Genomic DNA, 25592 nt, shown 5'->3' with positions numbered 1-25592 from the left:
AATCACTGCCCGTAAATATAACGACTGAGACTGGAGATGAACAGAAGGAAGTCTTTGCTTCGAACTAGACGAGATGCACATGTGTACGGGCCTTTGGGGGTTTTCAGCCAGCTGTGTGGCAGAGTGGGATCTGAGTGTTGGTCCGTGTGCTTGCTTGATTTCCTACCCTTTGAGTGAGTGACTCATAGTTTTGGATGTGAGAATAAGATCTAGAACTTTTTTTTTTTTTAAGCTTGTTTATTTTGAGAGAGACAGACAGCCTAAGTGGGGAAGGGGAGGGGCAGAGAGAGAGGGAGACAGAGAATCCTAAGCAGCCTCCATACTGTCCGTGTGGAGCCCAGCACAGGTCTCAAACTCATGTGGGATGCTTAACTGGCTGGGCCACCCAGGCGCCCCCGATCCAGAACTTTTATAAATAAGCTATACGAAGGGGAAGCTGTGTATTTGAGTATTCACGCAGGGATGTGGCTGCTGCTGCCGTCCTTCAGAAATTCTTGGGAGTGTGCTAGGGAGACATGGCTTGGGGGACTGTGTAAAGCTTCTTCAACAAATCTCAGTGCCAGGAAAATGGGATTAAATTAAGAGATGGTTAACAAAAATGCTAGGCATGGAGAAAATTGGATTTGGAGGAGTAAGTCCTGTGCAGGCCACCAAGGGGAAAGCTCGTGAGCAAGTTTTCAAAGCCCTAAGAGGGGCGAGAAAGAGAAAAAGCGTTCATTGAGTATGGCAGAATTTCGTAACTGTGTTTCTTGATATTAAGGTGATTTTTTTCTTCCTTTTCACTATTTATGTGCTGGATAGAGACATTAAAAATTTTTTTTAATGTTTATTCATTTTTGAGAGACAGAGAAAGACGCAGAGAGAGAGAGAGAGAGAGAGAGAGCGAGCATGTGCGAGCAAGGGAGGGGCAGAGAGAGAGGGAGATACAGAATCTGATGCAGGCTCCAGGCTTGAGATGTCAGCAGAGCCTGACACAGGGCTTGGACTCATGAACCGCACAAGATCATGACCTGAGCCGAAGTCAGATGCTCAACCAACGAAGCCACCCAGGCGCCCCTGGATGGAGACTGTTTTAAACAAGACAAAATAACAACAAATCTGTGGATTCTAAATCCTAATGTTCTTTTTAGAAGGCTGAGAATGAGGGATAAGGTGAAAATAAAGTTGAGATTAATTCCTAGCAAGAATTAGTGGGCTCTGTGTGGGATCCTAGAAGAGCAAAAATTTGTTCACTAGGGTGTGATACCTGAAATCTTGCACTGGGCAGTGGCTGTATTTAAAATGGTTCTTAGTGGTTCTTAGCTGTTCCCCTGGTTAACCCTACTGGTTACGCCAAGCCTAATCCTGCTTTGTTGCTGCTCTTGGGAAAAAGGAGTTGTGACATGGTGGATGGCATTCTGTCTCCTTAATCCATTCCAATTTTCCAAGCCACTTGGACCCATCTGCAGGATACCAGCCTACAGAAGCTCTGAGAATTCACAGAAACCCACTGCCCCAAGCCTGTAGGATTTATGGGCTGATTTCTTGAATGCTTGCCTGAAGGTGGGGGCTAGGAAATTCTGGTTTGTATTGTGGGCCCACCATCAGAGAGTTTTTAGTCTAACTGGGAAGATAAGTTTTTTTCCCTCTATAAAATAACAGTGGGACAGAGGATAATGCTGACTTTTGTGTAAAAATTGTCAGATGAATTAGAAAAGAAGGGCCTTTTATAGTTTCAAGGAGGAGGTGAACCTGGAAGGATTTTTAAATTAGTAAATTTTATGTATGTGTGTATGTATGTATGTATGTATGTATGTATTATTTTAGAGTGAGGGAGAGTGCGAGCAAGGAAGGGATGAAGGGAAAGGGAGAGAGAGACTCTTAAGTAGGCTCCATGCTCTGCACGGAGCCCGACGTGGGGCTCAATCCCATGACCCTGGGATCGTCACCTGAGCCAAGATCAAGAGTCAGACACTCAAGTGACTGAGCCACCCAGCCGACCCTAATTTTATTTTTCAGAGCAGTTTTAGGTTTATAGGAAAATCGAGTGGAACGTACACAGAGTTCCCGTTACCGCCTGTCTCCACAGATGCTCGGACTCGCCCATATCGGCATTCTGCACCACAGTGATCCATTTGTTATGGCTGAACCTACACTGATACTTCATTATCACCCAGAGTCAATAGTTTATGGTTCGCTCTTGGTGCTGTGTATTCTCTGGGTTTTGACACATGTACAATGACATGTATCCACCGTGTAACTATTTTTAATTTAATTCCATTGTGGTATAAGAGCTGACATTATAAGATCTTTTTTTTTTTTTTTTTAAATTTGTTAAGGTATGTTTTATGGCCCAGAATGTGGTCTGTCCTGGTGAATGTTCCATGTGAGCTTGAGAAGACTATGCAGTCTGCTGTTGGAGAAAGTTGTCTACAGATGTCACTTACATGGTGCTGTTAAGTTCCACTGTGTCCTGACTGATTTTCTGGCTTTTGGATCTGTCCATTTCTGAGCGAGGGTGTTAAAGTCTCCAGCTTTCATAGTGGAGCATCTTTTTCTCCTTAGGCTTGTGTCAGTTTCTGCTCCACATATTTTGATGGTCTTGTGTAGGGTGCATACACATTCATGACTGTTGTCCTCTTGGGGTATTGACCCCTTGATCATTATGTGATACCTGATTACTTCCTGGCTCCAGATTCTACTCTCTCTGAAATTGATATAGCTATTCCCACTGCTTTGGATTAGTGGTAGCATGGTGTATTTTTCTCCATCCTTCTACCTTTAATTTATGTGTCTTTATATTTAAAGTGGGTTTCTTGTATTTATTTTTAAAGTTTACTTATTTATTTTGAGAGAGATAAAGTGGGTTTCTTATAGGCACGTGTAGTTGGGTTTTGGTCTCGATCCGCTCTCACGATCTTTTAATTGGTATATTTAGACCATTAACATTTAAAGTGATTATTAATATAGTTGGATTCATATTGGCCATATTTATTACTGTTTTCTAGTTTTTCCTTTGTTCCTCATTCCTTTTTCTGACTCCCACACTTTTTATGTCTTTTGTGGTTATAATTGAGTATTTACATGATTGCATTTTCTCTACTTTCTTAGCATGTCAATTACATTTGTTTTTTAAAACATTTTTAGTGGTTGCCCTCAGGTTTGCGCTATACATATCCATCAAATCCAAGTTCACTTTCTTTTTTTTTTTCTTTAAAAAAATTTTTTTTTATGTTTTATATTTGGGAGAGAGAGAGAGATGGAGGGAGGGAGGGAGAGAGAGAAAGTGTGAGCAGGGGAGGGGCAGAGAGATGGAGACAGAATCTGAAGCAGGCTCCAGGCTCCGAACTGTCAGCACAGAGCCTGACGTGGGACTCGAACTCATGAGAAGTGAGATCATGACCTGAGCCGAAGTTGGACGCTCAACTGACTGAACCACCCAGGCGGCCCCCCAAGTTCACTTTCATATTGACACTTTACTGCTTCATAGGTTGTGGAAGTACAGATCTTCCTTGACTTACGATGGGGATATATCCTGTAAACCCATAGTGAGTTGAAAGTATTACAAGTTGAAAATGCACTTAATACAAATAAACTATTGAACATCATAGCTCAGCTTAGCCTATCTTAAATGTGCTCAGAGAATTTACATTGGCCTCCAGTGGGGCAAAATCATGTAATGCAAAGCATATTTTATATTCAAGTGTTGGGTATCTTGTAATTTGTTGAATCCTGTAGTGAAAATAAAAAACAGAATGGTTGTTAAGTGTAGCGGTCGTTGACCCTCACGGTCACGCGGCTGACCGGGAGCTCCTTGCCTCTGCCCAGCGTCACCGTATCACAGATTGCTAACCTGGGAGAAGATCCAAATTCACAAGGCAAAGTATGGCTTCTACTGAATGTGTATTGCTTTCATATCATTGTAGAGTCAAAAACATGTAAGTCAAACCACCTTAAGTCTAGGAAACTGTCTATACCTAACATTAGCAACAGAATTTTATTTCCTCTTATCCCTTGTATCACTGCTGTCATTTAATTGATACATAAGCATAGGTAATGGAATACATTTGTTGCCATTATTACTTTGAACAACTTGTTAGATGAATTAAGAATAAGAAACATAAAAGTTTTGGGGCGCCTGGGTGGCTCAGTCAGTTGAGCATCTGACTCCTGATTTTGGCTCAGGTCATGATCTCACTGTTGCAACATTCTCTCTCTCCCTCCCCTTCCCCCACTCATGTGCCTGCATGCACACACGTGCGCGCGCGCGCGCTCTCTCTCTCTCTCTCTCTCTCTCTCTCTCGGTCTCGGAAAAAAAAAAAAGAGAGAGAGACATAGAGGTTTTTTTATTTTACCTTTACTTATTTCTTCTCTGATTCTCTTCCTTTCTTCATCTAGATCTGAGTTTCTGACCCATGTCGTTTTCTTTCTCTCTGAAGAACTTCTTTGAACATTTCTTGCCAGGCAGGACTACTGGCAACAAATCCTCTCAGTTTTTGTTTGTCTGAGAATTTCTCTATTGTTCAAAACTTCACTTTTGAAGGAGAGTTTTCCAGAGTACAGAATTCTAGCTCGGTGGGCTTTTTTTTCACTTTCAATATTTCTGAGGAGACGTTGCACATAATTGTCACCTGTGCTTCTCTATAGGTGAAGTGTTTTTTTCCCCTCTTCCTCCAGGATTTTTAAAAAATATTTGATTTTCTGAAGTTTTAGTGTGATACGGACGGGAAACAGGTGCAGTGCGTTTGGTCACTCTCCTGCTTGGTGCCCTCTGAGCTTCCTGGATCTGTGGTTTGGTGTCTGACATTAGTTTGGGGGAAACTGGTCATTATTCTTTAGATATTGCTTCTTTTCCTTTTGTTTTTCTCCTGGTGTTTGTATTGCGTATATGTTCCACCTTTCACGGTTGTCCCACAGGCTTTGGATATTCTGTTCTGGTTTTTGTCCTGTCTTCAAGCCCAGAGATCCTTTCCTCAGCCCTGTCCATCCCATACTGATGAGCCTGCCATAGGCCTTCTTCATTTCTAACAGTGCTTTTGATCTCTAGCAGTTGTGATTCTTTTTTAGAATTTCCATCCCTCTGAATTTTGAGTGTAGAAGAGTCCTCTCTCAATTGTAAGGTATGAAAATTGAGATCTGGAAAGTTAAATGGCTTGTCAACATTTATTTACTATTTAATGGCAGAAGCCCAAATGAGAATCCTATCTGTTCGACTCTCGTACTCTTTCTACTACCCGTATTACAGTTGGTGCTGCAGACGAGCGTTGTAAGTTGTGGGCCGTCCTCCAGCTGATACTCACGTCATTACTTATGAGCACAATCCCTAGTTTCCCTGGGAGACTTACTGCTTTCATGCACTTTGGAATCATTTAATACAAGGCCTCTTTCACTTAATTTGAACATGTGGTATTATTAGTGGATACTGCCTTGGTGATTGAGAATCATGTTCTGTTTAGTTAATGACATTCAGAGAAACCTGTATTGGAGAAAAGCCTTAACAGGTGAAACCCAACCTGATTCAAAGCCTGGGTACAGTTCTGGATTTATCCTTTAAGGCAGTCTGTGGTTTCATCAGAACTATGATGAAAAGAACACCGACTTCGGAGTTAGACAAAGTGGTTTTGAATTCTGGATCTGTCAGGTTAAAAGCTTTGTGATGACAGACAAGTTACTATTAATCTTTCTGAGCCTTGTTTTCTTGTCTGTAGAGATATGTTAATTATAGGATTGTTGGGAGGATGAAGTGGAAAAGTATAAACCATATTTAACTGATTCTTCTCAGACCTATATTTTTTCACATTTTAAAATCTCTGATGTCACAGGACGCCTGGGTGACTCAGTTGGCTATGCATCCCACTCTTGATTTTGGCTCAGATCATGATCTTATGGTTTGTGGGATTGAGCCCCGCATAAGGGTCTGTGCTGTCAGTGTGGAGTCTACTTGGGATTCTCTCTCTCTCTCTCTCTCTCTCTCTCTCTCTCTCTCCCTCTCCCTCTCCCTCTCCCTCTCCCTCTCCCTCTCTCGCCCTCTCCCTCCCTCCCTCCCTCTCCCCCTCTCTCCCCCTCATGTGCATGCACACACACCCATTCTCTCTCTCTAAATAAATAAATGTTAAAATCAAATAAAGTCTCTGGCGTCAGCTTTGTGTTACAATTGATAATGTTTTAGTGTTGTGTCATACCTTGAGAACTTTTTCTTAGGGTTATATGACATAACGGTGCATCTTATAATTCTTGGTGGCAGGCAGCTATCCCACATTAACACAGATGCACAAATCCTAAACAAAATCATAACATTGAATCTGGCAGCATATAAAAAAAGAATACTGTGTCATGACTAAGTGAGATGAGGAATGTAAAGTTGGTTTGACATTGAAAAAAATTAATCAGTGTAAATTACCACATTAACAAACTGAGGGAGAAAACCCATCTCATCATCTTCTAAATGTAGAAAAAAAGCATTCGATAAAATTCAACGATTCTTGAGAAAAACTCTCAGCTAAATGAAAAATAGAAAGGAACTTCTGCAATTTGATGAAGGATATTTATGAAAAACCTACATCTAACATACTACTTAGTGATTAAATATTGAATGCTTTCCCCTAAGAGTGGGATCATGTGAAGGATGCTCACTCTTACCACTTGTATTCAGTATTGTACTGAAGGTCCTAGGCAGTGGAGAAGGAAAATAAAGACATAAAAATTGGAAAAGAAAATGTTAACATGTCTTCATTTGGAAATGACATGGTGGTATAATCAGAAAAGCCAAAGTAATCTACAAACTATTGAACTAATAGGTGAATTTAACAAGATTATAGAACACAAATGATTTGGCTCTAAAAAATAGACAGATTTTTACTGTGTCCAATGTTTTCTTGTGGTATAGATGGTAGTCTTTTGTGATCTTCTGTAACCTAGCTAGAAGTAGAATCAAACTATTGATTTTATTATATATATATTTCATAATTGTTCACCTTCCTGGATTTTATCCTTACTGTGCAGATTTCTAGCTCATGCTCTTGATTCTTCTAGATATAAAGTCCTATCATCTATAAACAATGATTGCTTTATTTAAGGTCATGAAGTTCATATTATGGTCTTCACAGAAGAGGACAGTATCAGGACGATATCTAGGAGAATATAAAAGAAAACTCTACTAACAATTGCCTAAGGAAATTAGGGTTTACAAGTCTCACATTACACTTGATCTTAGCCAAAAGGCCGAGAAGCGATACAGGTCTCACACTAGAAGAAATGCGGAAGTAGCTCATCCAGGACAACTGTAGTGATTCAGTGATGCTACGAGGGAAGCAGGTTTCTTTCTGTAATTCTGCTCTGTCACCACATCAGCAGGCTGGCCTTTTCTTTTCAGTTACAGTACATCTGCTTCAATCCCAGCCAGCCATGTTTGCATTCTAGGCAAGCAGGAGAGAGAGGGCCAAGGGAAAAGACCAAAAGGCTTGTAGCAAGACTTTAACTTTTTTATTTAGGAAAGCACACCTTGTTTGCATTGCTGCAGAAAAGGCTGGACTATTTTGTTAGTAAAGATGAGGAGGTAAAGGATGTTGGGAAGGCAACTACTGTCGATCACAAGGACTAAGTAATCTGGACTGTGAAAATTGGGGTAATGGGAAGGGCCCTGCCACTAACTTGTGTGTGTACAGTCTCACTGAGTATTGCTGAGATTTAACAGTTGGGAGTTTTGTTTTATTTGTTTATGAAAAAAATTATTTTGTAGCTGGTTACTTTAGTGATCTTCCTTACCAGTTCTGATAGGTTTTTAGCTGATTCTCTAAGTTTTATGAATAGCCAATCTATGGAAAGCTCTTGGATTTCTTTTCAAATTCCTTTCTTTTTTCTCTTTTCTTATTAATTACTACTTGTTTTCTGAACTTTGTTTCATTCTTTTCCAGATGATCAAATTGGGTGGTTGCTTTATTTTTGAACAGTAATTCTGTGTTTACAAGCAGGGTAAAATTAAATATGAGACTAGAACCCGCTGAAATTTAGAAATGTTTGAGGGCTCAGTAGATTTCATGTCTGAGCTTTTTAATAAAAAGTAGCTATGTGTTTTTTAAATAGATGAGATATATGATTGGGCTTCTACTTAACATTTAAGGCAAGTGTCATGTTTTTTATTTAGTAAAATTATTAGTGGGGAAAGAAAATGTTTTAATATTTCCACAAGCTACAAATCCCCATGGGTTTAAGGATTTTTTCTTTTCTTTTTCTTTTTTTTTTTTGAGAGAGAGAGAGAGAGAGAGAGAGAGAAAACATGCGTATGTGTATGGGAGTGGAGGAGGGGCAGAGGGAGAAGGAAAGAGAGGTGGAGCTTAATTATCCTCCCTGGGAATGCAGACAAACATAGTGACTTGCTTCTGACAAATAGAATATGGAATAGGGACAGTAACTTTACAGTGGAGAAGCCAGCAGACCCCACCTTAACCAGGTGATCAGGGTTCATTTCCCCATGATAAGTCATGTTGATAGCGTATGTCCCTTGATATGATGTGAGAAGAAGGGCATATCACCTCTGGAGCATCCTCCAAAATCCATAACCTCAGTCTCATGATTAGAAAACATCGGACTGACCCAAACTGAGGGACATTCTACAAAATGCTTGACGAGTACTATTCAAAACTGTCAAGGTCATAAAAGACCAGGAAAGACTGAGAAACTTTCTCAGATTGGAGGAAACTAAGGAGACATGACAACTAAATGCAGTGAGGCCTCCTGGACTAGATCCTGGAACAGAAAAGGACCTTAAGGGAAAACTGGGGAAATCCATAAAGAAAAAGTCTAGTGAATGGAATTAACTACATGTTCACTTCTTAGTTTTGATCATTGTGCCATGGTGAAGTAACATGTTAGCGAAAGGGGAACCTGAGTCAGGGATGTTTGGGAACCCTCTGTACTACCATTGTTTCTTGAGGTCTCAAATTATTTCAGAATAAAGTTAAAAAGAAAGCAGTTACCACTTTGCATGGTAAAGAAACAAAAAAGGATTTACACCTACCAAAAAACCGCAGAATGACTTCTGATGCTGTTACGTAAACAGATGTCTGTGCTTTTGTGAGCATGATAGACGTGGGTTCCTATGGTGCTGTGTTCAGGTAATTGAGATGAGGGGACTAGGAAACTTCACTGGATGGTGGAAGAGTGTCCCAGAGGTATTGGACTTTCAGGTGGAGGATGCATCTGGAGAGGGCAAATACAGCAGCTCATGAACAAGGGAGTGAAAAAAACACTCTCGTATTTTATGTTGTAAAGTATCCTAAATGCAATGAAATTAACAGAGTAACTATTTTAAGTGAAGGAAAAAATGGAGTGCTGATAAATCCTAGGTATATTAATCCTTTTCTTCAGAAATTTTATTTTATTTTTTTATTAAAAAAATTTTTTAATGTTTATTTTTGAGAGAGAAAGACAGAGTGTGAGTGGGGGAGGGGCAGAGAGAGAGGGAGACAGAATCCAAAGCAGGCTCTAGGCTCTGAGCTGTCGGCACAATGCGGGGCTCAAACCCACGAACCATGAGATCATGACCTGAGCCAAAGTTGGACACTTAACTAACTGAGCCACTAGGCACCCCAGAAATTTCTTTTTATTTTAAAGAAAGTAAATTCGATTTATTATTGTTTGTTTAATCGTTGAGTGAAGGTGTATTACCTGTTTGTGAACTTTCTCTGCTCTAGAAAAACCTTCAGTCCAGGAGAAGTGCCTCTGGGGGGTTTGGCTGATATATATATATATATATATATATATATATATATATATATATATTTTTTTTTTTTTTTTTTTTTTTAACATTTATTTATTATTGAGAGACAGAGACAGACCATGAGCAGGGGAGGGGCAGAGAGAGAGGGAGACGCAGAATCTGAAGCAGGCTCCAGGCTGTCAGCACAGAGCCCAACGTGGGGCTCGAACTCACAAACCGCAAGATCATGACCTGAGCCGAAGTCAGATGCTTAACCGACTGAGCCACCCAGGCGCCTCGGTTGATATTCTTTTCACGTAACTCTTATGTTTATAAACATAGAGAGTAAGCAAAAGGAAAAACAAAAGTAGTCCTGCCGACAGTAATTGTCAACTAGAAATCAGGATGCTTGGGTTATCATTTGACATCACCGCTGAGTTTTTAGCTGTCAGGTAGAGACGACCTGAGCCTGTCTCTGCTGCCTCCAGGATGTGGCACCGTTGTCCAGGAAGGGCCCCCTGCTCCGGCGCTGTCACCTCTCCTGTAAGGCAGTGAGGGAAAGAACCCGTGTAACCCTGAGCGTGCTGCCCAGGAGGCTTGGGAAAGGCAGGAACGCGCGTGGGGTCCATTTTGTCGCAGCAAACAAACGAAAAGGAGATAGTGAGCCTTTGGTCCGTGTGTTTGGAAAGACTTGGAATCCCTTTGGCAGTTCTGAGATTCATCTTCAGACACAGCCTTGAGAAATTAATGTGTGGGGCGTGAAAACACCTTGCAGCCCTTCACCGGAAAGGAACGGTTCCGTCGACCTTAGCACGCTGAGAGAATCTCCCGTGGCTCAGATCTCTTGAATGTCCTGCGTGCTCAGAGGCAGACGTGCTTTCGCACCTTTAATGGTACGGCTGTTCCTTCAGCTTTTTGAGGGAGAAGGTGAATGCTTTATTTAATGTTTGGGTTCTCTGAGCTTCTTGAGCCTATGTGTTGTTGTTTTTCATCCATTTTGGAAACTCATTTAAATGAATACATCTGTTTCCTTGTTTTCCACCCCATCTCCTAGGGCTCCAATAACTGGCATGACAGAACATTTGATACCGTCCTGCAGTTCTTGGATCTCTGTTTTCTTCCACACCTTTTCTTCTGTGCATTTCAGTTTGGATAATTCTCCATTTTCAAGTTCGCTGTTCTTTTCCCCTCCTGTTTCCAGTGGGCTGATAAGCTGGTTGAAGGAATTCTTCATTTATACTACATTTTTACTTCTGGCCTTTCATTTGGTCATTTTTGTATAGTTTCCGTCTCTCTATTGAATATTCCCGTCTGTTGACGCAAGTTGTCTCCCTTCTTCCCCAGATTCTGTAACATATTAATTGTAGTTATCTTAAAGTTCTTGTGTAATAATTCCACAACAGCTTGGTCATCTTTGGTCTGGTTCTATTGGCAGCTTTATATCATGACAGTGGATTGTTTTCTGGTAAATTTTGATTGGATGATGGATACTGTGTAGTAAAAACACCCTAAAGTAGATGTCATATTCAGAAATGGGCACGAGGCTGACGGGCCTAGTGTGTAACAGGCCGCGTTTGGGTTTTCTGCTGCCTGGCTCGCCTTCACACACCTGGACTTCAGATGTTGCCAGTGGCCAGCCACTGCCTTGTTCTCAGTGTGGGCCAATGTACTGAGGTTTTCCTCAGAGTTAGCCTCACCCTCTGCTTTGAGCAGGCCCTGCCTGCCTGTGCCCTCAGCGACGGACTCCCGTTGCTTGGATGTGGTGCTGGGCTAACGGTGGGGACGGTGGGATTCTCCCTTCTCCCGGTCCAGTGGTAGTCTTGAGCAGACACGTTTGCCAGGGTGTTAGAGGTGGGGCTTCTCAGGTTCTGCTCCTCCTCCCTTTGGAAGCCCTATTTTCTTCCGTACCTGGGAGAGGTCTCGGGTTAGAGAGAGTTTCCTACCCCTCCCGTGGGGCCCGAGGCTTCTGCTTTGCCCTCTCCCTCAGTGGTGGTCTGGAGGGAGCTGAAAGGGTTCCTACCCAGCCCCGGTGGCGGCTGCCTTTCCACACCTGCCCCACAGCCAGTACGTCTTTGATTGTATCTTAAGTATGGGAGGGCTTCCTGCTCCTCCCCCAGCCCTTTAAGGCTTTGCTTTGGATGAAAAGAAGTCCAGGAAATGGGCAGAGTGTGTGCCTGTGTGCCACTGGGGCGGCCTCTCTTTGATTTCCTTCCCGGCCACAGTCCTTCTCAGGAACATCCAGCAGGAAAGAGCTTGCAAGGGATTGCTGACTCCCCTTGTGCCTAGAGCTTCCCAGCAGTCCTGCTAGCCGACACTTTTTAAGAATTCGTTAATACTTTAGCTGTTTTCTTTGGTGGCTTTTACTGCAGCATCTCTACCTTCTGTGATCTTCCGAAGCTGGAATAATTTGTCCCATCTTTCCTAGAGGAGCTTGTCACCCTTTGAAATCTGAATTCCCTGATTGCCTTATGACCACAGCCCTCTGACGGGCCTAAAACAAGTTATGATGTTGGTGGGTTATTGGTTGTGTTTTCTCATTGTTATGGTGGAGTCTGTGTTCTTGTGGCTTTCTACCTCTTAAACGGAAGCAAATACTTTATGTTGTGACCACCCAGTGGATTGGGGGCAGGGGAATAGAGCAGTATCCGGACAAGTTCTGATCCATAGGTACCTGCTGTTGTTGGGTGTTTGGACAGCATTATCACTTGGAATTTGGGACAGAAGCATAACCGGCTGATTTGTTGTTTGTTTTGTGTGCGTGTGGTTTTCATTAGAAAACTCCAGTATACTAGAACGAAGCCATCAACATGGGTCACATTCTGGAGGTTCTGATGAAAAGGACCGTTCAGAGTTGGCTGGTTACTGAGAAGGCACTGAGAGCCATTGTTGTACTTTTGGGGTGAAGATGCTCTTGGACCACTTTGGGGTAATTGAGGGGTTCTTCTACATAAACCTTGCACAGTTAGCTAATATCCCGACCGCTCCTAGGTAGCAAACTTACATGGCATAGTTTTTAAAAAAAAATTTTTTTTTCAAGGTTTATTTATTTTTGAGAGAGACAGAGCAGGAGCCGGAGAGGGGGAGAGGTAGAGAGAGGGAGACACAGAATCCGAAGCAGGCTCCAGGCACAGAGCTGTCAGCGCAGAGCCTGATGCGAGGCACGAACTCACAAACTGTGAGATCATGACCTGAGCTGAAGTCGGTCATTTAACTGACTGAGCTACCCAGGCGCCCCTACATGACATAGTTTTAAAACTGTTTATCTCCCTCACGGTCTATACCTAGTCTATATAGTCTATACTAAGCATAATGTGTGGGACACTGTGAGTCCTGTTTCTGCCTTGATGTCCCAGCTAGGAATGGATTTGCCTTCTTTTCCCTCAAATCCACATCCCCCATGTCTCACCTTTTAAAATTCTGTATACAAGATGTGATCATTCTTATTAAACGATGGCTTGGCACTTACAAGGTTTGGAGATTTCCATGAGGTACCTGTAGTCCCCATGTTGCCTTGGGCCTCTGAGGGTTGGTACCAGGTGGGTTCAGTCTTCCGGCAAGTGTGTGCCTGCCTCCTCTTTGACAGGCACCGTGCCGAAGGTGGGGACTTCGTGAGCAAAGCCGGATGTGTTCCCTCTCTCCCAGTTTCTGGAGAAGGACTGTCTTCTTCCTTGGAAACTTGGAGGTTAAGCTAGAAGGGACGTGTTAATGGCTGTACTTTTCAGTATAAAGTTCTGTCACTCCCATGTGATGTGTTTTTATTATTTCTGACTCTCTGATATGTTGGATTTCTTCACTGCCTTCAAGAATTGAGATGAGTGGAGTGTGACACTGGGGTCCCGTTCTGTCACTCCTCTTCCCCTTCCCCGCGTTCTCACTCCAAAACGGTGTGGAATGTATTCTAATGTAAGTGACAAAGACCCTGAGGGAACAGAACGGGTGGGAGTGTTGAGGACAGAGCCAACAGTTTCCAATTGTCTGTTCTGCACTAGTACCCAGTGAGGAGCTTTGTAAACATCATCGAATCTTTACGGCTTCCTGACCTAGGTGGTATGCTTTCTGTCTTACGGATGCAGAAAGACCGGAGGTTAAGTAACTTGAATTGTGCTCATAGCCATGGCTTTTCAACAGTGCTGCACTGGCTTCCTTTAAACACTGGTTATTGCTCATCCTGGTGGCTTTATGTTACTGAAAATCAAAGCAATTAATCACATTTAGCTGATGTATAAACCGAGGTAGCAATTTTAATTTGATACTTATGATAGTTTTAAGTGGGCCCAATTCCAGATCTGTAGGAACTTTGTAATTCTCAGGATTGGAAGCGTCGTAAGAACTTTGTAGTTCTTATGCTTTGAAATCTGCATGTTTTATAAAATTACGGAGGCATATGTATAATGAAGAAAGGTTAGATGGTTTGTCCGAGCTTACGTTGGTATGACCAATGCCTCTGTGACTTAACTCTTCCAACTGTGCAGCTCCCACGGCTTAAGTGACTGAGAAATTTGCATAGATGCTGAAGAGACCCTCATTTAACTTTTCGGGTAGTGATAAATGTGGCCCCTGTTTGGGGGGAAAAAAGGAAACCAAAACATAATAAGCATTTGCTTACTGAATGGGAGCATTGCCAGCATAGCTGAAAACTCCTTCCCCTCTGCTGACAAGTGGCTGATACTGAGTCCTGGAGGGGCCATAAATTATAATGCCTTCTAAATACTACAAGGTGTTACCGAGGTCCTGCAGAAATAATTAAGCCTGAGAAGTTCACTTATCCTCAGGCTGAGACACTTGAGCTATGATTATGTGCAAAGCTTGCTTCCTTTCCGAGTGAACTACAATTTGGTGGACAGGACGAGATGATTTGAGACATCTTAAATTAGAAGCTTTGTCCTATGGTTGTGCCTTTGGCTGGTGTGCTAGATGGATTTGTTACCGATCATTGTTTCCTATAAATCCCAAAGGCTACCGCCTCCACTGTGATTGAATGGGAACATAAAGCTTTGGAATGCTTACGTTTGAGTGTGGTTTAATTTGAGTGCGATTTAAAATGAAAGAATACATAATGGACTTGTTGGGGTAGAAAAGGAGGTGAATATTTAAGATGTGTGTGTTTTTGTGTGGGCTCATGCTTCTTAGTGAATTTTCACACCTTTCAGTTTCTTGAGAAAGGATCGTCTCCTAAAACTTAGTGTGGCTGGTACTCCTTATACTCTAGAACAGGGTGGGAAAAGTCCTGGGCTTGAGCTGTGACTCTACCACTTAACATCTTTGGATCTTGGTTTCCTCACATAGAAGAGGAAACTGCCACAGATAAGTGACATGCTGGTTGTAAACAGCAAATGAGATCATGCCTACCAAAGTGCTTTGCAGCAGGTCAGACATCCTCACACCTACAAAGAACTCATAGTCTAGCTGGGGAGAGAAAAGCTATCATCTGAAATAACAGGAAGACCATTCTAGAATAGAATATAGCAGAAACAACCTGTAAGGTAACGGCTATAAGTGCTGTGGGATTTCATGGTAAGGAGAGATTGTTGGTGTTTGGGGTGATCAGTGAAGGTTTCCCAGGGAAGATGGATTCTTTCAGGTCTCATAAAATGTAAATATTTTGACTGGATGATGGGCAGGACAGCAGTAACATGACTAAGCAGGAATGAAATTGGAGTGAGTAGGGTATATCTAAGAAGCAGTGGCAGGCAGCCAGCCAGCCACGAGGCTTACCCAGATGGCAGACTACAGGACAGCATAAGCCAGGTGCCCTTGGTAGCTAAACCTGTGTCAGCTTTTCTTTGAGTAACAGAAATTCTCTTTGTGAGGCTTTGCTTCATTCTTATACTTAGCGGAGAGAGTAGTCATCATATGCTTTCCTTAATTATTGGAGCACTTACTGGGAAACAGAACAAAAGTCAGCAGGTGTAGACTAGAAAGTATCTTTTTCTTCTACCTGTTTTAGTTGTATTTCGAATTCCTCTTGTCCCATTTTCAAATGTCCCCTCTCTTGCAGAACTCCTCATGGCCTCTGATTCTGAGTGGAATCACAAGTCTGAATGAAGCTGGACGGGTCACGTAGACCGGCGTCTTGCTTTCTTGGGGACTGAATCTGAACTCTGCTTGGACGAGAAAACTGTCTTCTTTCAAAAAGCCACATTGGGCTGTGACAGAGTAGCTAGTATTAGAGTAACCCTCCTCCTAGGAAAAGAAAAAGAAGTATCAAAGCTTATTAAAATCGATAGAGCAACAGTTGAGAGGCATTGGAGAGCCATCAGCACAGTCAGTTCTTGAGGGACTGTGGCTCCTGAAGGAAGGGACTCACGCTGGGTGGCATGTTCCCTTGAGCTTTTTCCCTGAGGGCACTTTCTAATTCACAGTCTGTACATCTGGAGTCTGAGCAGAAAGCAGCAGCCCCCTAGGGCCGAGAGGTTGGAATTAGGGGTACCCCAAAGTGTCGGGGACATGAAGGACAAAATCCCTGGAAGACGGGAACCGCAGGAAGTAAGCAAAAATTGGGCATGTAGCCTTCCCTTGAAGTGTTTGCCAACTCCTGAGGTGAGCAGAGCAAGACTGTAAGAATCCCTGCAGAAAGAAGCATCTGGGAGCCTGACAAGCTGTGCAAACATCCCAGCCGCCATATATAGTACTGGTGAGATGGAGCTTGGTATCCCAGGCTGCCAAGATACAGGGGACCTGGTGGACACTCCAGGCTTTACTTGAAGGCCCCAAAGGGCCCCACTACAAGAGAAAGGGAAAGCCAAGGAAAGTTAGCCCCAACAAAAGGTAAAGTCACCCACTGATTAAAGTGGGCTGACTGCCTTCGCTGTGCCCTCCAGAAGAAATGTTACACTCTTAGGAGGAAGATAATTTGGTACATCCAGAACCGCTACAGTTTTTAATACAGAATGTTTGGTGTCCAATAAAAAATTAAGAGGTACATTGGAAATGGAAACCAGATGACCAAAACGAAGAGTAAATACAGATAGTAGAAAGAGACCCACAGGTGATTCAGATGTTGGGGTTACCAATCAGGAACTATGCTCAATAAAATAAGAGAATTGCAACAAAGATATGAAATCTACTTTTTAAAAAGTCGAATGGAAATTCTGTAACTGAAAAACATATGAACTAAATGGAGAAGTGAATATATGGGTATGATAGCAGTATAGACACACACACACACACACACACACACACACAGGACAGAGGATTATTAGACCAGGAGAAAAATTAGCAGAAAATACCCAGATTGCAGCACAGAAAAGAGAATAAGAAACCTATGGGGCATGGTGAAGACATTTCTGTCCATGTATCTGGAGTCCTAGAAGAGAGTGATAGAACCAATATTTAAAGAAATATTGGCTAAGGTTTTTCTAAAACTGGTGAAAGACATCACACCACAGGGTGAAGAAGCTCTAACCTCAGTGGGGTTAATACCATGAGCCACACCTAGGTACATCATAGGCGAACTATTGTAAGCTGAAGACAGAGGGCAAAGTTTTGAAATAACACATGCTCTCAGACTATAGTGCGATCAAAGTAGAAGTCAGTAACAGAAAGATAAGTAGAAAATCCCAAAATGTTTGGAGATTAAACGGTATACTTCTAAAAAGTTCATTTTTTTTTACCTAAACTATAATGAAAATGACATACAATTTTGTAGGATGCATTTAAAATAATGCGTAGAGGTACATTTATAGCTTTAAATGCATATATTAGAAATGCATAGAAAGAAAGATTAAAATCAGCAATCTAAACTTCAATCTCAAGCTAAATGCAGGGCACCTGGGTGGCTCAGCCGGTTAAGCATCTGACTTCGTCTCTGGTCATGATCTCGCAGTCCGTGAGTTCAAGCCCCGCATCGGGCTCTTCTCTGACAGCTCGGAGCCTGGAGCCAGCTTCAGATTCTGTGTCTCCCTCTCTCTCTGTGCCCCTCCCCTGCTCGTGCTTGTGCTCTCTTTCTCTCTCTCCCAAAAATAAATATTTTAGGGGCGCCTGGGTGGCTCAGTCGGTTGAGCATCCGACTTCAGCTCAGGTCATGATCTCACAGCTCGTGAGTTCAAGCCCCGCGTCAGGCTCTGTGCTGACAGCTTGGAGCCTGGAGCCTGCTTCAGATTCTGTGCCTCCCTCTCTGTCTGCCCCAACCCACTTGCATTCTGTCTGTCTCTCAGAAATAAACATTTAAAAAAAAAATTTAAAAAAAAATAAATATTTTAAAAAATTTAAAAAAGAAGCTAAATGCAAGATGAATTAAAGTCCCCCCAAATAGAAGAAAGGGAATGAAAATAATAGCAGACAAGATAGAAAGATAAGAAAAAAAAAGTATGATAAAGAAAATCAGCAAAACCAAACATTTGTTTTTTGAAGAGATTAATAAAGTTGATAAACCTCTGGTAAGAGGAAATGCAAAGAGAAGACACAGATTATCAACACGAGGAATGAAAAGTGGTATATTACTGCAAATTCTACAATGCATTGAATAGATTTAGTGCAATAAATTTAACAACTTAGATGAACACATTTCTTGAAAAATACTACTTTTGAAGCTGACACTCATTAAAATACGCATAATCCTGTGTGGATGAAAGAGGACTAATCATGATTTAAAACCTTCACACACCAAAAAACACCTAGCCCAGATGGCTTTTAGGTGAATTCTTCTAAACCTTTCAAGAAAGAAATAATGCCAACCTTGCATTAAATTTCTCAGGGAATAGAAAAAGAAGGAACACTTTCAACATTTTATGAGGCCAGCATAACCTTGGCAGCAAAATCTGACTTAAATGTTCTAACTGTTGACAAAAGAAATCAGGCACAAGAGAATAAGTACTGTTTTGATTCCATTTGTATGAAGTTCAGTAGCAGGCACAATAGAAATCAGAATAATGATTACTCTCGGATGATTGAGAAAGTGCCTGGGAAGCATGAGGGAATCTTCTGGGGTTGCTGGAATGTTCTATACCTTTATATGGGTAGTAGTTATAAGAGTATGTACATACCTAAAAAATCATTGCATTGTAAACTTTAAGGTTTGTACACTTTATCTAAAAAAGGACTATAACTTGTTCTGCTATAATGTGTTGCTATCATCGGACATAGTTTGTCTTATATTCAGATTGAACCCAGTGTGCACTTCACTTGCTTACACTGTTTTGACTGTATTTGATAAACTATTCCAGCACTATTCTGCTGCAGCTGGCTTGAACAGCAGGGAACGTTTGCTGTAGGCTCTTTCCCTTTGGGAATAAGGGAATTACCCAGACCCAGAGGTGGCTGTGATGGGGCATCTAGTTCTTCACTCTGTCTCGCTTGCTTACTTAATTCAGTGTTGTTTTCTTTACAGGCACGGTGGTTCTGGGAAGCGTACTTCCAGTCAATTAAAGCCATTGCCCTGGCCACTCTGCAGATCATCAATGACCGCATATATCCATATGCTGCCCTCTCCTATGAAGAATGGAATGACCCCCCCACTGTGGTGAGTGAATTCCGCTGCTAACCATGTCAGCCATGGTCCAGATGTCAAGATGAGACAAAGAAAGACGTCCTGAGTTTGTAAAGATTATTTAAATTCTAGCTATCTAAGATGAGGCTGTGCTTGGGGTCTGACAAAGTCAGCTTAATTCTGAAATGATAACAAAAGTCAAAAATACAGAAGCAGCAGCTTCCAGTTTGTTTTCAATGTGGTTAGGAAGACGGTGTGCTTATTTATTGCAGAGGTAAATGGGGAGGCCTGGCTCTTGTTGGAAATCAAACGCTTCCCGATGACTTTTGCAGTTGTAGTGCGTAGAACTCTTGAAAAGATTCTATAGGCAGCATAATAATAATAGCTTATATTTTGAATGCTTAGTCTCTGCCAGGGACAGTGCTAAGTGCTTTGCATGGATGATTTCAATCAGCACTGCCATCACTGTGTGAGGAAAATAATCAGCAAACGCGATCTAGAGCCATTATGGATTGCCACAGTCAAAACTTGCTCACGATTGTCCTTTCAAAAGACTGTACCAATTAATACTTCTGCCGACAACATTTTGGTTATTTGGGCTCTCCCTGCCTTCCGTAACCCTGAATGCTTGAATCTGTGCTCATCTGCTAGGTAAAAAATGATCTTACATGTGTGTATTTTTCAAGTGGAAGGTTGATATCTCTGTTAGTTTCTCCCAGAATATAAATACAAATCCTGTTTGTATTTTGTTGGTCACATGGAATTTTTAGATTGTTTTAGGCATTTATTCATTCAGTAGGTATTTACTGAGTGGCCACTACCTTCTACCTTCTAAACAGTGTTCTTGGTACTTGAAGTGTATCAGTGAACAAAGCAGAGAAGATCCATGCCTTTGGGGAGCTTACACCGCAATGGGTCTTGCTATCTGGAAGCAAGATTTATCTTTCTAGTTGAATTTTAAAGTTTTCTTTAAAAAAATTTTTTTAAGTGTTTTATTTATTTTTGAGAGAGAGAGAGAGAGAGAGAGACAGAGACAGAGACAGAGTATGAGTGGGGAGGGGCAGAGAGAGAGGGAGACACAGAATCCAAAGCAGGCTCCAGGCTCTGAGCTGTCAGCCCAGAGCCCGACGCAGGGCTCGAACTCGTGAACCATGACATTGTGACCTGAGCTGAAGTCGGGTGCTTAACCAACTGAGCCACCCAGGCGCCCCAGAATTTTAAAGTTTTCTTTATATCAGTTCTTCACAATTCCTGATTAATTTTTTCTAATTTTACCTTTCTTATTCTCTATAAAGGAATACTTTCTGATATTATAGTTTCTAACTAGTTACCATTGTATGAAGACACATTATTGTTTTTTTATATAAATTTTGTTAAGTATTCTTTTACTGAGTTCTACAACTTTTTCACTTTTATTTAGTTGATTCTCTTGTTTTCTAAATCTGCAATCATATGTGCAAATGCTGACTTTCCCTCTTTTTCCCAATACTTAAACCTTTTATGGTTATTATTATTTTTTTTTTATCTAAATACGTTGGCTAGTACATTCAGCACAATGCTAATTGATGATCTGAGTGTTAAAAGAGAAAGGAGGTGTTATCTAGTCCGAGAAAGGGGGGATATTGGTCCCATGCAGAAGGAACAGCAGATCCAGAGGTTCAGAGGCGCTGGAGAACGTGTGGGTTCAAGGAGCTGCAAGGAGGTCAGTGTGGCAGGGCTGGCGGAGGCTCACGGGGGAGAGGCCAAAGACGAAGCCTGGAGAGGGCCCCAGTCACAGAACACCTCAAGTGTCATGGAGGTGTTGGCCTGTTATCTGTGGGTTATTTAAGCTGGGAAGTAGAGGGGGGGGGATTGTATTTTGGGTCAACCAGACATCAGTGTGGAGAACGGATCCCTCGCAGTGGGACGGGTCGAGAGCAGAGGCAGGGGCCTATTTAAGGCATCCAGGTGAGAATTAGTAGGGGGCAGTTTGAGGGACCACAGGAAGAACTGGCTATGCTAACTGGCTGGTGAGTGAGAGCAGTTAGGGAGAGTGAGGCATACGGGGTATTTTATCCAGATAGGGAGTGTGGGCACACGGAGGTTGCGGGCAAGCGTGCTGCTCGAGTCCAAACTCAGTCTGACTGCAGGGCCTTCCAGCCTGGCTCCAGCCTGCCTTTCCGGTTTTATTCCCTTCTGTTCCCCTTTAGGGAGTTCTGGGTTTCTGCCATCGCAACCTTGTTGTGTCCTTCTTGTCCTTCTTGTGTATGATCCGTGCTTTTCCTTCTTTGTGCCTTTGAGATGCCTTTCTCCACCATTACCTCCAAGTGTCCATATTTTATCCAAATTTCAGTGACCTGCTCATATACCTCTCCCTCCATGAGGTTTTCCTAGACCCCTTAAATAGAAAGTAATCTTTCCTCCTTGTAACTCTTAGAGCATATTTCCGTATTTCTTTCCTGCCTCTTAACACGCATAGAAGCATAATTTCCCGTAGAGTTTTAAGCTTCTTAACGGAATTTCTGAGTTATCTTGGTATTTCTTGTAATACCTAGGACAAGTTAATTCAGACAGGAGGCCCTTGATGTATATAAAGGAGGGAGGGAGGAAAGGAGGGACATTGGGATCCCAAGACATGAGCCATCTAGGACTTACTCACATGCTGATGTGACATACATTGTTTCATTTGACCTAAACCCTGTTGAGAAGATGGGAAAAGTGATATATTCTTTCCCTTCTATTAAGTGGACATAATGAATGTCACAACGCGTAATGACTTGGCTGGGGTCGTATAATTGGCAAGTTGCATAAACAAGTGAGAACCCAGGTCTTCTGATGATCTTGAATTGCTTATGGAGTTTTGTAGGTGCCAGGCCTCCTCTGGGCTGAAACATTTCTACTATTCCAACTCAATGGCATCAGCTTGAGACGAAGAATACCACCCTGTTCCTCTACAGGAGAATCATACAGGTGGGGTGTCATGACCCAACCAGAAGGTGTGGAAAGAGTGGGACTTTATTTCTGTACTTTTAATCTAAAACTCTAAGAAAAGTCCAATGAGAATAAATGGTTGGAATTTTGATTCTCTGTTTTTCATAAGACTGTTGGGCCAGGGGAAAGTAGTACATGAAAATTTGTAGTTTTGAAAGACTTGTGTTTTAATGGAGGACAAAATGGTCATAGTGCTGGACTATCAATTTGGGAAAGAATGTAAGTATAAAAAGCTTAAATCTGGATATGCAACTGGAAAATATGATCAATTTTTTTTTTTTTTTTACTTCTTAAACAGTTCTTTTTAGGGGAATTTAGTGCTCACCACATTTCTAGGAGCTCAGGTGATGAGAGCCCTGATTTAAAGCAGCGGGTTGTACATTTCTGCATTTTCAGCAAAGGCAACTGACAGGAGGTCTGAGTAGTACTGATTTATTTATAGCTAACTTTTCCCCTCCCCTTTGGAAATATTTAACCTACTCTAGATGTGATTTCTATGAGCCCAACCTGCAGGGGAGTCTCCTGTCTAGATTCCATCAAATTTACAATATCAGACACCACGAGGTGGGAGGAGGTGTGCATCTTGGTCAGTAAATCAAGGGATGGTCTGGTGTTTTCAAAGATACGCTGTCAGGGCCTCCAGCCAGCCATGCGCTGAACTTGCTCAGGCCAGAGAGGAAAGAGTGAGAGCAGAGTCCTGTTTTGCCAGATGTTACTGCCTTAGTTTAATGTAAACAACAACAACAACCACAACCACCTGTGTGTGTGTGTGTGTGTGTGTGTGAGAGATAAAGATAGCGAGGGGTGGCCTTGTAGAAACCAAGTGTTTCTGTCACCAGATGACACATTTGCCACTTTTATCTTTAGCTAGGTAGGAGGTACGTTATATTATCCACGTTGTGCCACACTCTCGAAACTTGAACAAGTTTGACAAAATAATTCTTGAGCATAACTTTAAAGCAGCAGATGTATCTGGTTTGGAGAGACTGGCACTTTGTTTTCATTCTCCTCCTTGGAAGGAATTTCTCACCAAGTTAAGCTTTCTTACGAGAGCACAACAAGTTTTATTTTACCAATAATTTTCCTAGCTCCTCATGGCAAGGCTGACTGTATTTCCCTGCCTTTTTGGTCTTTCCATATGCTTTTTCAATCTTTCTTCCCTTTTTTGCAGATATCAGCAAAACTTTATCATCTCCCCAAATGCTCCACACCTGCATCACTTGTAACATTAGTGTCATTTCTGGTCTTGCCTGTGGCAGGCCTCATCCGTACATCTGGGCCTCGCCTGTGGAGTGGAGGGGCGGGGTGGGGGGGTGGTGCTCCTCAGACACCCTCTCCTGCCTTAAGTCTGGTTTTTTGCCAAATGTGAGCATGTCTGGCAGACAGAGACCCGCAAGTGAGCATTCCATGTGCTCTGGGGACGCAGTCGGCCAACAACTGTGAATTTTGGGTTTCTGACATGTGTGACCAAAACCATATCCTCTCGGTGACAGTTTTTTAAAAATTCAAAATATTATGGCCCTCAAGTCATGTTCGAGAGTGCAATATTTTCCTAGGTCATGTTTCTACGACGTGACTTGAAAGACTGTACCTCACCTTTATCAGTAAGTCATAACCTTACTTACCCAGTCCCTTTAGACAGACACTTCGTGTTTTTCAAATTTGCCATCCTAGGAACCGCTAATAGAGAGACCGCAGGTTATCCCCTCTTCCGCACTGGCTCTACTGGCCCTAGAGCAGAAAGGAGAGCTAGCTACAGTCCCATGGCCTTTGACAAAAATTGATGAGAAAAATACGAAAATGACTTCAAGTGGATTATTGTATCCAGCGTAAGAGTGAGGTTGAAAAACAAGAGCTTTTTCCTGTGAAATCTAGCCAGAGGGGCGACTTAGCTGCGAGCAAGACTTCAGATGAGGATCATGTGCTTGGCTGGACTTCGACGAGCCTCGTGTCCGAGCCTCAGCAAGGGACCGGCAGAGGGGGGTTGTGCATCAGAGTCCTTGATTGGTACTTGTCGCCCTTGAGGAGCAGGAATCAGAGTTGTGGCTAAAAGATGGCAGAGCCTGCCGTCGCCCCGTAAGGCCTTAAGGAGGTGAGTGCAGTCTTTCTCCTAGAAAGCTTCTTCTAAAACACAGACTGCTGCCACTCTAGCCCAAGTGACAGATTGAGTAGGTCTGGGCGGGGTCCTGGAACTTGGCATCTCTAGCAAGTTTCCAGATGGTGTCAATATTGCTAGTCCAGGGACCCCACTTTAATGTGGAGTTGCCGCACTGTGTGTGTCCTGACTCACCCACTGGAGAGGAAGGCTCTCCCTGTCCTATCCAGTGCCTCCTCTGGACTCCTTGGGCCTGGATCCGAAGCATCCAGAGACAGTTCAGACTGCATCTATCTCAGCCACATGAAGTCGTCCGGGCTGGCCGCACTGAGATGTCCAGGCTGCAGCCCCCACTCACCAATGTTGTGGTTGTACGAGCAGTTGAAAATATCTCTCCGCTATTAACGCTACCAAGCAGTAAATCACTCTGCAGGCTGAAGAAGCGCCAGCTCACATGCATGAAACAGAACTCTGAGTTGAAGAGATATGATGTTAACAGTCTGTTTAACTCTGCTCAATGCCCTTGAACTTCCAGGTTGTGGAATGTTTCTCTGGAATTTGAAAGCCTACCCTGCCCCCAGGAGGCCTCCTTGGCTTATTCTCCCCCTCCTTCCTCCCACTGCCTAGATATGGACTAAAGTATGTATGGAATTTAGAAATTTAAGCTTGAATTTTTAAGTACACGTAGGTTTTTTGAAGTCTTGTTTTTAGAGGTATCACATTTGTAGGATCACAGTTGCACAAGGGGTCCAGTACACTGCTAGGAATTCAAACCTTCCCGTGTGTAGACTTTGCCACTGAGCTGTTTCGTATCTGTAGTGACTTCCATGGAAACAAGCTAGAAAGTCTCAGATCATCAGTAGCCAGGGAATAAAGAAAGCCGAGTTAGGTCTGTGATGGACAGATGCATAAGGCCCCGAGAGCTTAATCTGGGGCGCCAAGCAAAGAACTTGACTGATGGTCAGGTAAAGATGGGAAAGATGAGGTCACAAGCCGGATCCAGACGGAGAGGATGTGTAAGCAATCTGAGGAGATGAGCCTGGGGATGTGGCTAAGATGATTGTGTCAGTTAGGTCTTTTGCATGAACACCCTAGATCCTTCCTAAGAGAGGCTTGTATACCCGTGGAGCACGCACCTGGGTGGCAGCCGCAGTGGTGGTGGTGGGTGAATCGACTCACACCGTTTCCCTGGATGCAGTCCTACCTCCATTGCCTTCGTAGAGTGCATTTTTCTGGCTCTTGCTTTCATGAATCCAAACCTGACTGCTTCTTTACATCACACAGCTGGTAGGAGGGCGGTGACTAGAATGGTTTTTCAGAGTGCGTGGAAGCTTGATCTGACAGCGGATTAAGAACATACTGAATGTTTTGGCACAGTCATCCTTGGCACATGTCCTAGCGATCAGTTATTAGCACAGATTCCC

General features: G+C 42.7%; 1 protein-coding gene across 2 annotated transcripts in view; it reads left to right on the top strand.

Annotated features, from left to right (window-relative positions):
- Positions 1-25592, top strand: part of EXT2 (exostosin glycosyltransferase 2) — a 144809-nt gene that overhangs the window by 51573 nt on the left and 67644 nt on the right. For both annotated transcript variants that reach the window (XM_027072848.2, XM_027072846.2), the window contains exon 8: positions 19005-19136. In XM_027072848.2, the coding sequence (XP_026928649.1) occupies positions 19005-19136 (132 nt within the window). The remainder of the gene's footprint in view (positions 1-19004; positions 19137-25592) is intronic.

This window comes from Acinonyx jubatus, chromosome D1 (assembly GCF_027475565.1).
Source record: "Acinonyx jubatus isolate Ajub_Pintada_27869175 chromosome D1, VMU_Ajub_asm_v1.0, whole genome shotgun sequence".
In the NCBI taxonomy this organism is placed as follows: Eukaryota; Metazoa; Chordata; class Mammalia; order Carnivora; family Felidae; genus Acinonyx; species Acinonyx jubatus.
The sequence above is the reverse complement of the archived record's forward strand: the minus strand, read 5'-3'. Positions and strand labels throughout refer to the sequence as shown.